General features: G+C 53.1%; 1 protein-coding gene across 4 annotated transcripts in view; it reads left to right on the forward strand.

Moving 5' to 3' along the window:
- Window positions 1-3,812: 3,812 nt before the first annotated feature.
- RADIL (Rap associating with DIL domain) overlaps window positions 3,813-14,145 on the forward strand; it is a 61,971-nt gene continuing 51,638 nt past the window's right edge. For all 4 annotated transcript variants that reach the window (XM_029946358.1, XM_029946359.1, XM_029946360.1 and 1 more), the window contains exon 1: window positions 3,813-4,407. In XM_029946358.1, coding sequence (XP_029802218.1) covers window positions 3,873-4,407 — 535 coding nt within the window. In that variant the 5' untranslated portion in view covers window positions 3,813-3,872. The remainder of the gene's footprint in view (window positions 4,408-14,145) is intronic.

Genomic DNA, 14,145 nt, shown 5'->3' on the forward strand with positions numbered 1-14,145 from the left:
GAGGAGCGGTCCCGGGGGGGCGGGACCCAAAGAGGGGGCGAGCGCGGCCGAGCCAGCCTGCGGGTTCTAGGGTTCGCCTGAGGCCACCGTCCCCTGGGACCCGGGAATCTGGCCCCCCACTGCAGGGGAACCCTGGGCCTCAGTCTCCCTGGTGGTCCCTTAGAGGGGGAGGGTCTGGCATTGCGGGCGCCTCCGGGGAGCAGGGCGCGGGGGTCCGTGCCCTCCCTCGAGGGTCGGGTGACATCCCCCCTCGCCGCCCCCGCCCACAGCCCGTCCCAGTTTTCCCGTTCACGCAGCAGCGCATTCCCCACTCGTGTGCCAGCCGAAAGCATTGTCTCCCAGCTATTTCTGTACCACCTCCAGCCAGCCCCCCGACAAATACTGCATCTAAGAAACAGATGCTGAGCTGGAGCTCCTGGAGGCCCCGTGGAAGAAACCGTCTTATTCCCATCAGGGAGCCAGCCGGTGGGGCCGCGGGGGGAGCTGCAGACGCGTCTGCTGGGCGCACCAACCCCCCTCAAGTGTTTGGTTAATCTGAATTGCCCAAAAGAATTTTGTAAGTCGCCAGTGATTACAGGTGTCTCCAGTTAGCACTGGGCCACCTCTCGTGCATTCCAGAGAGGAGCCAGCCCTTAATCCCGCTGGTGCAAAAAGTCCCCTCTAAGGCAGGCAGCATGTCAGAATCACATCTGATTAAATTCTTTCTGCGTTGGAAAGCCTCGCTTGGGCTGGAGCTGTCACTAGAGGATTTATGGACGGTAGGGATAAAGCAGAGCCCAGCAGTCTGCCCTCTTCCTTCCCTGTCCTGGTGGAAATTCTAATGGGTTCCACATTGTGTTGTTGGACCAGCTGTGTGCCTCCACCCATTTCGTCAGCCCGGCACTGACCTCCTCGCTTCACTCACTGGTGTGACTTGAGCTTGTTTTCATCAGAAACCGGATTCTTCCTTGAGAACAAGAGACAAACATTCTCTAAGAGAAGCAACAGCAGGTGTCCTACACCCTTGGGCCCACCTTTCCCCAAATATTTTTACGAGAGAGAAAGAGCAGAGACCTGGGCAGAAAAGGGAAAGGCAGGTCATGCCTCCAAAACCCAGATCGGGTTGCCCAGGGTGCACCCTACTCCGTGGGGTGTGCCTGTGCTCTTGGCCTTGCTAGAAGTGGCCTGGCCCTGTATGACAAACAGGCTGTCGTCTGCACTCTATCTGTGAAGGACCCTGGCGAGGGAACACGTGGCTGCCAGCAGTGGCTGCTCTCTGAAGATGGCCACGGAGGGGGTGACCCCCAGACAAAAAGGCTTCCTTGCCGAGACAGACCACGCAGACCAGGGGCTCCTTGGGGCTCGAGGAGGAGCTCCTGAGGAGAATGGATCACACCCTCCTCTCTTGCGTTTTGTCTTGACGACATTCTGCTAACTTTGCTTTGGGAATCCTGCTGAAGAGAAGGGAGGGGAGCTCCCTTCCGAGGCCCTGGGAGGGGACCTAGCCGTGTGTAAGTTTCTATTTTTTTTTAAGTTTTTTTTACTTATTTTGAGACAGAGAGGATGAGCGGGGCAGGGGCGAGAGAGAGGGAGAGAGAATCCCCAGGAGGCACTGCACTGTGAATGCGGAGCCGAATGTGGGGCTCCCATAACCTGAAAGATGACCTGAGCCGAAACCAAGAGTCAAATGCTTAACTGACTGAGCTACCCAGGCGCCCCTCTATTTCATTTCATTTCATTTTCTTCCCTTCCCTTCCCTTTCTTTTCTTAAAGTAGAGTCGTATACATTAGACCTCATAGAACCGAGACACACCACCAGACGCACTACAATAGCCGTTCCCTTCTCCACAGTATCTGGGCATTTTCCCGCAATTTGCAGCATCACATTTAAGCTTACGTTCAAACATCTTCTCGAAAGGTGGAGGCTTCTAAGCCCCTGGGCCACTTTGGGTTTGGGCTGAGCCCTTGGGGCCTGTGTTTGAAGGAGGAGGCCTGGTAGGCCCAGTGTCCCTGTAGGATTCAGGTCCTCTGAGAAGGTGCCAACCCAAAGGCTTCCGGGCCCAGGCGTCCTGCCAGGCAGCCTGTGCATGTGACTTGTGGAGCAGTTGTGTTTGACAGACACATGGGCCCACACGGGGAGGCCACGGGCACTTCACAAGGAGGCTGGCTGCACATTCCTCTAGGGGAGAGAAATGGAGCCTCAGAAGCCTGACTCACAGAGGCCAAAGAGACCCCCACATTAGGACGCTGACTGCTTTCAGCGAGCTCAGTCTTCAGAAAGTTACTGCGTAACAAGCAGCTTTGCGGTGGTAAAGCATAGATGAGAGGCTGTAGAACAGGAGGAGGGACCGCTCCTGCCCCAGCTCCCCCAAAGGGCAGACATTAGTGTTTGGAACCTCGGCCTTGGTGTGGGAAGCTGCCCGAGGTATCATGAAGAGTTCCAGCTTCTCTGTAGGACAGCTGACAGATCCTGGCTTGTTCTAGAGGACTCTGACCGGCAGGTCTGCTGCTGAGCTTCCTTCACGGCAGCCCTGGAGGGAGGGAGACTGCGCACTCGACAGAAGCCAAGGCGGACGGCTTGTGAGAGGCCCGAGCACCGGGTCGGTGTTTCGGGCACAGTCCGCTTCCCTTGGGGGGGTCAGTGTGGGCTCTTCCGTTTGCAGGGCTCCCCAGGGACTCTCCTGCCCTAGGCAGACAGCCTCACGTCCTGAAAGCCTCTTCCAGAGCCAGTGACCTCAGCTGAATGGGTGCAGATGTTTGGCACAGTGGGCGTGGAACCTGGGCCCCTGTTTCCAGAGCCTGGGGAGAAGAGACTTTTCTTGGTCTGCCTGCTTTTGTCTCTGGCGAAGGCAGGAGCCTAGAAGTGGGGTGCAGTAGTTAGGTGACGGGTCTGGCTTTGCAGTGTTCCTGGCTTGCTGTAAAACCTTGGTGTTGATGAAGCAGAGACGTCTTCTTTTTCTCGTGCCTTCCTGCTCCCACAGCTTGTGGGTGAGCCTGGGAAATATCTCTGTTGAATTCTCTGCCCCTTTGGGGTCTAGGTGCGATTGAATTGTGATGGTCAGACTTGCTGAAGTGTCCCAGAGCCGTTGTCTTATTTCCCCAGCAAGATTGTGTCTCTGGCCTGGACAGGGCCTGAATACCAGGCTGGATGTGGTGGGTGGTACGGACACATTCCAGACATGCCTCCCCTGGTTCTGGAAGAGCCCTTTTGTGTGTACCATGGTCATGCGGACATGGTGGCGTTGCTGTCCCTGGCTACGACCCATGAGGAGCAGCACTTTGGGGGGGTCTGATCACTTACCACTCTGTCCATGTGCCTGCGACTTTGCCTGTTTTCCTGCATCCATGAGCCGGTGGTTAATTTCCATATTAGAGGCTGAGGTGGAGGAGAGGTTGGGCACAGGAGGCCGGCTTGTTGCCCTCTGTGGGCCGCCTCCCACGACACCCGGCCAGCCCCCCGGTGACTCTGGCAGGCAAGTGCACTCATCCCTACGCCCACGGCCACTCCCCTCGGCTGCTGACTGGCTGCGCCCCGCATTTCCCGGAAGCCAGAACCCTGGGGGTGGAGCATGTCTTGCCTTTTGGTGACCTCCTTGTGCTTCCTGGTAATGGCTTTCCTTGAAGGGTGCTTGGGGCCATTCAGACCTGCTTTGTCCCCCGTGGGCCCTGCTGGCTTCAGTCATGGCCTGGCTCAGGTGCTCCGGTGGGACTTGCCGAGGGTAGCGTGCCCACTGGCTCTGTTGGGGCACTGGGCCCTGCGTGGCCGAGCCTCGTTTCCTCTTGTCGTTCGCGATGGCTGATGCTAACCCACCTTACGTTTTTCTCCTAGGACCTGGCCTTTGCCCTGCCGTTGGCCAGAGCCCTCAGTTCTTGTCCATGAAGACTGGCCCACCATGTTTTATGGGACCCACTTCATCATGTCTCCACCTGCCAAGAGCAAGCTGAAACGCCAGAGCCAGCTGCTGTCCAGCGTGCTGTCCCGGACGCTCAGCTACAAGCACCGGGACCTGGACACCACCCTCTCCAGCCTGGGCGCCAGCGACGACCCCGCGGAACTCTCCACTCAGCTCTCGGCCCCCGGGGTCCTCAAGGTGTTCGGGGACAGCGTCTGCACGGGCACCCACTATAAGAGTGTCCTGGCCACGGGCATGTCCAGCGCCCAGGAGCTGGTGAAGGAGGCTCTGGAGCGCTACGCTTTGAGCCCTGAGTGTGCCGGCCAGTATGTGCTGTGTGACGTGGTGGGCCAGGCCGGCGACTCTGGGCAGCAGTGGCAGGCTGAGGGCTTCCGGGTGTTTGGGGACAACGAGAAGCCCCTCCTGATCCAGGAATTATGGAAGCCCCGCGAAGGCTTGTCCCGGAGGTTTGAGCTGAGAAAGAGGTCGGATGTGGAAGAGCTGGCAGCCAAGGACGTGGACACTATGACGGCAGGTGAGAACGGGAGAAGGTTCCAGAAGAGCGGCGGCTGGTCGGGGGTTGGGGTAGGGATGAAAAGGCAGAGGCTCAGGGATCTGTTTGGGGGAAGGTGCGTTTGCTCTGTCATGGCGTCCGAGACTTCTTAAATTCTCCACTTTAATCAAGCTGCTGTGGAGACTGCAGCTTGTCTATACTACAGACGCGTGCGGGCGCTCTCGTGGCTCCTGATGCAGCCTTGCAGTGCCGTAGGGCTGATTCCTCCTTTCGTGCTGCTCCCCAGTCACGTCCTTGGCCGCAGGGAGCCGTGCACAGCCGCGCAGGTGGTAGAGGGGTTATGGGAAGTCCCGTCGTGCCCAGGGTACTGGGGGAATCTTTGGGACAGTCCAGTGAAGGGACGAGGAAGCGGGTCTCCAGAGGTGACGGCGTGCCTGGGGCACGTGGAGGCCTGTGGGCCACGGCTCTGTGTCTGCCTATTCAGCTGGCTCGGCTGGTGAAGGGAAGTTGATTATTTTAATAAGTAAAGGCCACGAAATGTCATTTTCTTCCAGTCCGAGAAGACTCTTCAATGTATCTCTGATCACAGTTGACTTTTTCTTCATTTCCTGTAGAAAATGGTGGCTTTATGCAGAAAAGGGACCTGTCTTCTGTGGCCCTGAGTGGAAGGATGTTTAATGACCTTAGGGGACTGATCATTTGATTTCACGATACCCGATACCCCAGGGTCAAGAGGGGCCTCGAGCACTCCTGACCTGTTGCGCGTGCGTGTCCCTGAGGGGTTTTACAAATGCTCATTTTCTCGAGTTGTACTTCTCATGTGGGGCCTGCTTTGTACTTTCAGCGTGGAGATGAGTGGTGGGACTTCCCAGGGCTGGGGTCACTCAGGCCTGATGGGTTCGGCCGTGTCCCATGGTCCAGGGGCATCACAGTTGGCATTTGGCAGCAGCAGCCCTCTGTTACCTTGGGCAAACTACTTCACCTCTCATGGCCTCGGTTTCCTGATCTGGAGAATGGGAGCGTGACTTCACAATCATGGGCATTAGCGATGAATACAAACACTTAGCGTGGTGCTTGTCCGCAGGGAGTTAGAGCTGCGTGTTATTGTTGACATTCCCTCCGCGTGGAGCGGTTTGTCCTGTGTGCTTATAGGCAGAGTGGCTGAGGACAGAGTTGGGGGTCCTGCCAACAGGGAGGTATTTGCTCACTGACAACATTTGGAGTGGCTGGCATGTGGTGGTGATGAAAAGCTGGCCAACTGTAGTCAGTATTGTTGCCATCAGCTCTCCCTGGACCAGCACCCTAATGTCCCCACCCTGTGGGCCCAGAGTTTGGTGCCCACCCTTCCCTGCCCTGCCTCAATCCAGAGCTCCTGGGCCCTGTCATTCAGAAGACGCCCCATGAGGCCAGGCTGACCTGCCGAGGGGCCACCGGTGCTCAGCTCGTGGTCTGAAAACACTTACTCGGTGTTTTCTCTGCTGAATGGAGGGCAAAAGCACATGGGTCCTTGTGGCCTGGGTGCCTGGTTAGGACCTTGGAAAGCCTGCTCTGTGTCCCACAGCTGAGGGGGCTGGGGGCCAGAGGCCATCTGTAAGACGTGGGACTTTGTCTCCTGTTTACCAACCCCTTATAGACGGTGCTCCTTTCATATCAGTCTAGGCGAGAGGAGGCCGCATTGCCCATGGCCTATTCAACTTGGCGTTGGTTTTGCAAAACCCTTCAAATAAAGAGCCCATTGAATGGGACCAGTCTCACTGACACACTTCGCTGGGCGGGAGGCAGGTTGTGTTACCTGCTTGAAGCAGGCCTCCGGGACCCCAGGGAGACGTCCTTCGCCGCTGGCCTTCCCTTGCATGTGGTCTGGGCCTGCAGGGGCTCCTGACCGTGCTGTCCCCCTTGCCAGCGATGGCGGAGATGGTGCGGCAAGGCCTTCGGAGGCCGAGCTCTCTCAGCGGACCCCGAGGAGCCGAAGGGGGTGTGTGGTGCTGACTTCATGTTTCTGGGTCATTCGATAACGAGAAAGAATCTCTAGCTTGCTGGCCTGCCCTGCTCGGGAGATGTGCCCAGTGCCTGGCTGTCCTCTGGGTGCCTGGCTGGCCTGTGCGCCGCTGCGAGGCTGCACAGCGCTGAGCTCAGTGCCCACAGAGATGGAGTGTGTTGGTGTTCAGGACGGCAGGGAAGCCACGGCAGAGCTCCTGGGCCTCCCTGTGCGTCTTGCTCCAAAGGGCAGGGGAGGCGGTCCCTACAATTCTAGTCAGCCGTCTGGAACAAATGGTGGAAAAGGGAAGGGACTGCCTGTGTGCGTGCACACATGTGTATGTGTGTTCATGTGTGCATGTGCGTATGTGTCTGTGTGCAGGTGGGCAGAGGCCTCTGTGTGTGCAAGTGGGTACGTGCACATGCACAGGCATATGCGTGTATGTGTGCAGTGTGCATGCACAGGCATCTTTCTGTGCATGTGTGCAGGTGTGTGTACACGCATGTATGTGTACATGCGCAGGCGTGTGCATGCACGGGAATGAACACTGGCGTTCTCGGGCTTCAGGTTACCGAGCACTGTCACAGCACTTTTCCTCATCCTGTCTTCACAGGGAGGGACTCACCATGGTCAGTAGTGGGCCATAGTCCAGGTTCAGGGTGAGCCGTAGCCTGGGCGTGCGTCCGGCCTACTCTGTGGAGCTGGGGAGCAGCTGGGAGCAGTGCCTGGAGCCCACCGCAGGCCCCCCTCCTGCACACTCACTGGGGTCCCCCCACAATCCTGGCGTGAAGGAGGCTGTGCTGGAGGCTTCCCTGAGACGTGGGGCCGAGGATCCCCGGGCTCTCTTCTGCCCTTTGGACCGCTGTCATGCACCTCTAGTAATGCACTCAGGTGTTACTCGGGGTCCCGTTTTCCATAAATACTGGCTTTTTGCAGCTGCTGGCTCCCCGCTGATTTCAAGAATATCAAAATATTGTGCATCGGCTCTGGGAGAGAGGTGCCTGGCGTAGGGGGCCGGGAGCACTGACAGGGCCCTGCGTCTCGTCACCCACAGAGACAATGATCACTTCTGTGCACTTAGGGGAGGGGTGACAACCAGGCCATGTGGTCTTTGTCAGTGGCTTGGGGAGGGGGAGAGAGGGAGGCATTTGTGTCCATGGCACGGAAGTGAGTGTTTAGCTTGGATTTCTCAAGCTCGGCCTCACGGACATGTGAGGCTAATAGTGTGTTGTGAGGGGCTGACCTGTGTGCACTGGAGGGTATTGAGCGACGTTCTGGGCCTCTGCCTGATGGATACTAGCAGCACCCCACCAGCTATGGCAACCAAACGTGTCTCTGGGCACTGCCAGGTAGCCCTGGGGGCAAACTTGCCTTGAGCATGGAACCAACGATCTGGACCTAGTAGCCACCCTGCGTGCCTCACCGGTGGGGCCAGTGGCCGCGTGCCTCTGTCACCCTCTGGCCGTGCTTTCCCTCTTGGGGCTCACTGAGGGCTTGGGTGCCCCGAAGGCCCAGTGTCTGAGGGTGACATGTGGAGCTGCTTTTTCTGCGTGTGGCTGCTTGCTTTGTGGCCTGCCTGGCCCTCAGAGGCTTGGCACAGTTCTGTCCCCTGCAGGCAGTGTCTCCTCCTCTGCTTCAGGTGTCCTCTTTAAAGAAAGCGAACTTAGAGCATTTTCGAATCTGCTGTGACTCATGGTGTGCAGGCCACACCATTCTAGGCATCTTTGCCTCAGTCACCGGGCTTGTGACTAACCACCCTTCAAATGTCTGTACAGTATGGGGGCATACAGTAGGTGCTCATTAAATGCCTGTTGAAGTATTAACGCACAGAAGGAGAGTAAGCTCCTCTCTAAGTCTCACTTTCTGTGTGTATCCAAGATTCCAGAGTTGGGCTCCATTTTCTTTTATTTTTAAATTATTTTAATGTTTATTTTTGAGAGAGAGAGAGCAAGCAGGGAAGGGGAAGAGAGAGAGGGAGACACAGAATCTGAAGCAGGCTCCAGGCTCCGAGCTGTCAGCACAGAGCCCGACGCGGGGCTCTAACTCATGAACCGCAGGATCATGACCTGAGCTGAAGTTGGACGCTCAACTGACTGAGCCACCCAGGCGCCCCATCCATTTTCTTTGTTAGGTGTTGGGGACAGGGCGACGAGAGGGTGGTGTTCTGATAGTGTGGCAGTCCACTAGTGCAAACTGTGGCTTTGAGCAACCAGGAATGTGCTACTCCTCCTTCAGGCCCAGCGGAGTGGCTGGTGGTGGCAGAGAGGTTGTCTCTGAGGACCCGACTCTGAGTATGTGGTTCCCCCCACCTTCTCCTGCATGGATGGGCAGACGGCCTGGGCACTGGTGAAAGGGACGTCGAGGCTGTGGGGGAGCCCTCCGCTGTCTCCACCCACTGATTGTGCACCATGAACTCTGTCCTCACATGTCCCCAACCTCTCTGTGCTTTTGACATTTTTTTCTTCCGCCACGGATCCGATCTTTAATAACTTCTCTCAGGATGAAAAAGGCGATCTGGATTTTCTTCTCTTTTTATTTTAGGAGTAATTGCCTTGTGGGTATTGAATGAGACTCCTTGAGCATATTTGCAGTGATGGAATCATTGTGGGCAGCGTTTATCTTCTGTGGTTTGGTAAAAAGCAAGACAACCCCTAACTTTCCTCACCAATTTAAAAGTACAAAAGTAATTGAGGTTAAAAGACATTTTTGAGGATTTTTAATTCAAAGAGAACATAAAGTTGAGTGGTTACTTGCTCACAGCCCATCTCATCCTTTAGTTCACGGAGTAGATTTTATAAAAAGTTCAGTCCTCAGTTTCACAGAGAAGTGCAGTGCCGGAGGCGGCTTAACAGCCCTATTCCCGGGCAGCCGGGTGGCGCCCACCTGGGGCCTGGCTGGTAGCACCCCCGCCTTCCTGGCCTTCCCACCACATGGTGTGAGGAGCTCCCAAGCCAGGTGCTCAGTGCTTCCCACAGCAAACACGGGGGGAGGCGTAGCTGGTGTAAAATGTTAGAAAGACGTAACTTATAAGAGGGACTGGCTAAGGAAGGGCCACTGTGGACGCGGCAAAAGAGGGATTTAGCCAATGAAGGAAGCATGTGCCTGCGGCCATGCAGGCTCTTCTGGGCTGTCAGAGCCAGAAGGAATTGGGGGTCAGCTTGAGGGGATGAGCAAGGACACCCACCTGACACCTGTCAGCCCCTCAGCCCCACGGGCCTCCGCTTTTGCTCGCATCTGGCCCCCAGTTGGGATGCTCACAAGGGGAGAGTGGATGTTTATTGGTTGGCGTGAATAACTAGTGATCGAGTGAACTGAAATAGCACCGAACTCACATTTTCTAAAACCTCTTTATAGTTTTTTTGAAATTGATTTCACAGTTCTAGAAGTAGATTTAAAACAACTCATTAGCCAGCATTTGCTGTCTCACTAGTACGGCAAATTCACTCACTTCTCGATGCCCTTCTGCTTTGTACCAAACCGCAATAAAGTGAATCCACCTCTTTAAAGGGGGCTTGGAACAGACTGACATAAAAGCAAACTTTTGCTTTTGGTTAAATGGAAAGAGAGTTCAAGCGGGTTAACCGTGTGAATCATTTCCAAGAAGTACTAACATATTAATGTTATAAAACATGGGTTTATTAACACTTAAACTGTGTTCATATCTGTTGGTTCCCGAAAGTGACTTATAATTTTGGGGAAAGATTTTGGGGGATATATTTAAATCACATAGAATAGTTTATCTCGTGGATTTGTTTATTTATTTCTTTATGGAGAGAGTAAGCAAGATTGCAGGAGAGGCAGAGGGAGAGGGAGAGAGACTCTTAAGCTGCCCCCCCGCCCAGCATGGGGCCTGACAGAGGAGGGGAGGGGGCTCGAACTCACGAACCCTGGGATCACGACCTGAGCTGAAATCAAGAGTTGGATGCTCAACCGACTGAGCCACCCAGGCAGCCCCTCCTCTTATGGTTTCAGATAATACACCTATGTACACAGAGTGTGCTAGCCAACCACCTTTTCTTTCTTCTGAAGGTCGAAGTGGTAGAAATGTTTCCTGAGGCCTGGAACACGTGTTCAGATGCGTACAGAGTGAGAGCAATAGATGAAGCCCAAGTCCACCTTCTTTGCTATGCTGTCCTAGCACAAGGTCCAACCTGGTGAAAGAATTCTGGTTCCCAAGTGCCCAACCTCGGTCGGAACCAGACGTGCAGGGTGGGGGATTTTGACCTCCTGAGCTCTGAGACAGGCACTAAAGCCATGGCTCGTGGAGAGAAACATCCAAGCAGATGGAAGCACCGGAGCAGAGGAGGCAGGGCAGACCTGTACTGACCGCCCCGGTGGGAATTTGGCGCAATGTAGATCGCATCACAGATTATGGGGAAAGGATTTTGTAAATGGTGTTGGCATGACTGGCTTCAGCCAAAAGAAGAAAGATTTCATGGAGAAGGCTTAAAAGGCACAAGCCATTAGGGGACAAGATAGATGGATTTGATTAGATCAAAGTTTAAACTTTCTGTTCAACGAGGGACACTATATGGTACGATTAAGATCTACCAGCGGTGCTGGAAACTTCACTCTGGCATGGTTTGCCATCGTGTACACAACCCACCTTACCCACTCCCCGAATCCCAGGCACTTAGGTTGCATCCAGCTTCTTCCCACTCTAAACAGTGGGACCCCCACCCTCCTGAGGGTCTGTGTAGACTGCCCTCTGAGGGTATTCTCCCAGGAATGAAATTTCTGAGTTACAGATGGATCCACTTTGTTTCCTAGTAAATGCTGATGGACAGTGGCTTCTTCAGAAAGGCTGCCCGGACAATGGTGTGCTTTCTTGCGTGGTCCTTCCCCATCCTTAGGCGTGGAATATGAGCCCCCGGCCCACAAAAATCTCCCTGGGAAGCACTTTCAAATCAGAAGGTGCTGTCATGTTAATCCAGTAAGGGCCCTAGAGTCACGCAGCCATAGGAACTCCCTGTAGCCAGCTGGTGCGAGCAACTGTGAGCTGAGTCACAGAATGCTCTCCCAAAGGTCACGGTGTGTAGATTTGGAGCTGATCTCTACCTAATCAAAATTCAAGAACTGAGTCTTCTGGATATTGATTAGCCAGTGCCTCGAAGGAGAAAGAATTTTGTTTTTGTGCTCATTCACTAATTTGTCAGCAGCTAGTTGTTGAGTGCCACTCTGTTAGGTGCTTGAGTTGGTGCTGGATATAGAGCAGTTGACCAAACAGACAGGTCATGTTCTCATGGAGCTTATGAACCTAGCAGGAAGTAAAGGCAAAGATATAATCACAGAGAAAACATAATTAGACATTGTGATACGCGCTATGGAAGAAAGCACAGGTGCTGATTTCGCATGAAGGTTCGGGGAATTCTGAGGGGGTAGAATGTAAGCCAGTCGTAAAGATGACAACACGTTACCCAGATGAAGAGCAGTCGATACTTGGTGGGGTGGGAAGAGCCTTCTGGGCAGAGGGGATTGCTGTGTACAGACTCAAGGATGAGAGAGGATGAAGCAAATGCAAGGCATTGAAAGGAGGCCCATGTGGCTGGAGCGTGGGGGGTGCTGTGGGCAGCGAGCCTGGGGAGATGGTCAGGTGAAAGACACACTGGGGTTGTACGTATTTTAGATTTTAGACTCAGTATAATGGGAGGCCACTGACGGGGTTAAACATTTGAGAGGCAGAAAACACTTGAGAAGGTCAGTAATAGGAGATTAGTTAGGTTATTGTAGGAACCTAGACGAGAGTTCATGGTAGCCTCCAGCAGAGTTCAGAGGAAACACGTAGAGAGAAGTGAGTGAATGCCAAATGTACTCTGGAGGAAGAATCAACAGTGTTTGTAAGTAACTAGATGTTGAGTGTGAGCAAGAGGGAGATGTGGAGAGCGACTGCCAGGTTTCTGGTGTGCCCAGTCGGGTGGATGGAGATGCCATTCACTAAATGGCGACTACTGAGAAATAACTTATGGAGGGAAGAATAAGAGCTTTCTTCAGACTATGTTACGTTTGAGACAGTCAGTGGAGGTGGTAGATGGGAAGTCGGATAAAATGGATCTGGAGCTTAGAAGAGAGTCTGTTACAAAAACTTGAATTGAGCTGTAAATAGGTGATATTTAAAGCTGTGAGAACTGAGACTAGGTAGTGAATGTGTATACAATAAGGAGAAATGAGGGCTTAATTTGGAAACTGGAGGAACAGCAACTTTAGAGGCTAATTAATGGAGGAGCAGGCAGCAAATTAGGCTGAGGGGAGGCCAGAGATGTACAACACAGCGCAGAGTGTGGTACCCCGGAGGCCAAAAAGAGGCTACTATAGGTCGAAAAGGATGTAGACCATTGGATCCATTGGATTAAACACAGAAGTCATCAAGACCTTCCTGGCAGCTGTGCTGCTGGAATGGTGAGCATGCACCATATTGAAGTGGGTTGAAAAATAGGTACTTCTATTTCTTGCAATATGTGGGATTACTTATCCTAGAAAAATCTTTCTATATAAAGTACCCGGAAGTGTTGGTTGAAACGTAAAAAAAAAAAAAAAATTTCTCCTTTAAGATGCATAGAAGAATACCTAAGAAAATAAGGTAGGTCAGCAGAGTTGAAAGAACCCCCAAATAGGTACTTTGAAGCCTCAGGATCTTAGCTGATTCTAAAGCTGTAATTGCTCGGAGGCATTTGCTGGTCTTTTTAACCAAGAATCTTTATTTTAGCAGCTGCCCAGGAAAGAGACAGAGCTTCAGGACCTCAAGAGGTAGAGAGTTAGAACTGAAACCCCCACATATGGTTGCAACTCTCAAAGGGTGACATACTGAAAGAAAAGATAGAATAGGAAGAATTTGCCACCTGGTGAAAGGAGATGACACAGAGTTATCTTCCTTCCTTCCTCCCCTCTTCTCTCCTTCCTTCCTTCCTTCCTCCCTTCCTTCCTTCCTCCCCTCCTTCCTTCCCTCTTCTCTCCTTCCTTCCTTCCTTCTTTCCTTCCTTCCTCCCTCCCTCTTTATTTTAGAGGGAGACAGAGAAGCCAGGGAGAAGGGCAGAGGGAGAGAGAAAGAATCTTAAGCAGGATCCATGCTCAGAGTGGAGCCTGATGCAGAGCTCCAGGCCATGACCCTGGGATTGTGACCTGAGTGGAAATCAAGAGTTGGACGTTCAACTGACTGAGCCACCTAGGCTAACCCCTAGAGTTATTTTTCTTGACCTGGGGTCTGGGTGGGGAAAAATCCCCTAGAATGGAAAACTACCCTTCCTCTCACATGTGTTTGGGGTTCAGCATCACACTACTCTGGTAATCTGGCTAGTCCTTGGAACAGGAATTAAATTATATTGTACAAAATACAACATCTCTTCTTAATAAAAACTCTCGAGAAAGTTGGGATAGAAGGAACTTACTTAAACATCATAAAAGCCATTTACAAAAAGCCCACAGCCAATGTTATCCTCAATGGGGAAAAACTGAGAGCTTTCCCCCTGAGATCAGGGACACGACAGGGATGTCCACTCTCACCATTGTTGTTTAACATAGTGTTGGAAGTCCTAGCATCAGCAATCAGACAACAAAAGGAAATAAAAGGCATCAGAATCGGCAAAGAAGAAGTCAAACTTTCCCTTTTCGCAGACGACATGATACTGTACATGGAAAACCCGATTGACTCTACCAGAAGCCTTCTAGAACTGACCCATGAATTCAGTAATGTTGCAGGGTACAAAGTCAATGTACAGAAATCAGTTGCATTCTTATACACCAAAAAAGGAAGCAACAGAAAGAGAAAGCAAGAAACAGATCCCATT

Source organism: Suricata suricatta, chromosome 8 (genome assembly GCF_006229205.1).
Source record: "Suricata suricatta isolate VVHF042 chromosome 8, meerkat_22Aug2017_6uvM2_HiC, whole genome shotgun sequence".
NCBI classification, from domain to species: Eukaryota; Metazoa; Chordata; class Mammalia; order Carnivora; family Herpestidae; genus Suricata; species Suricata suricatta.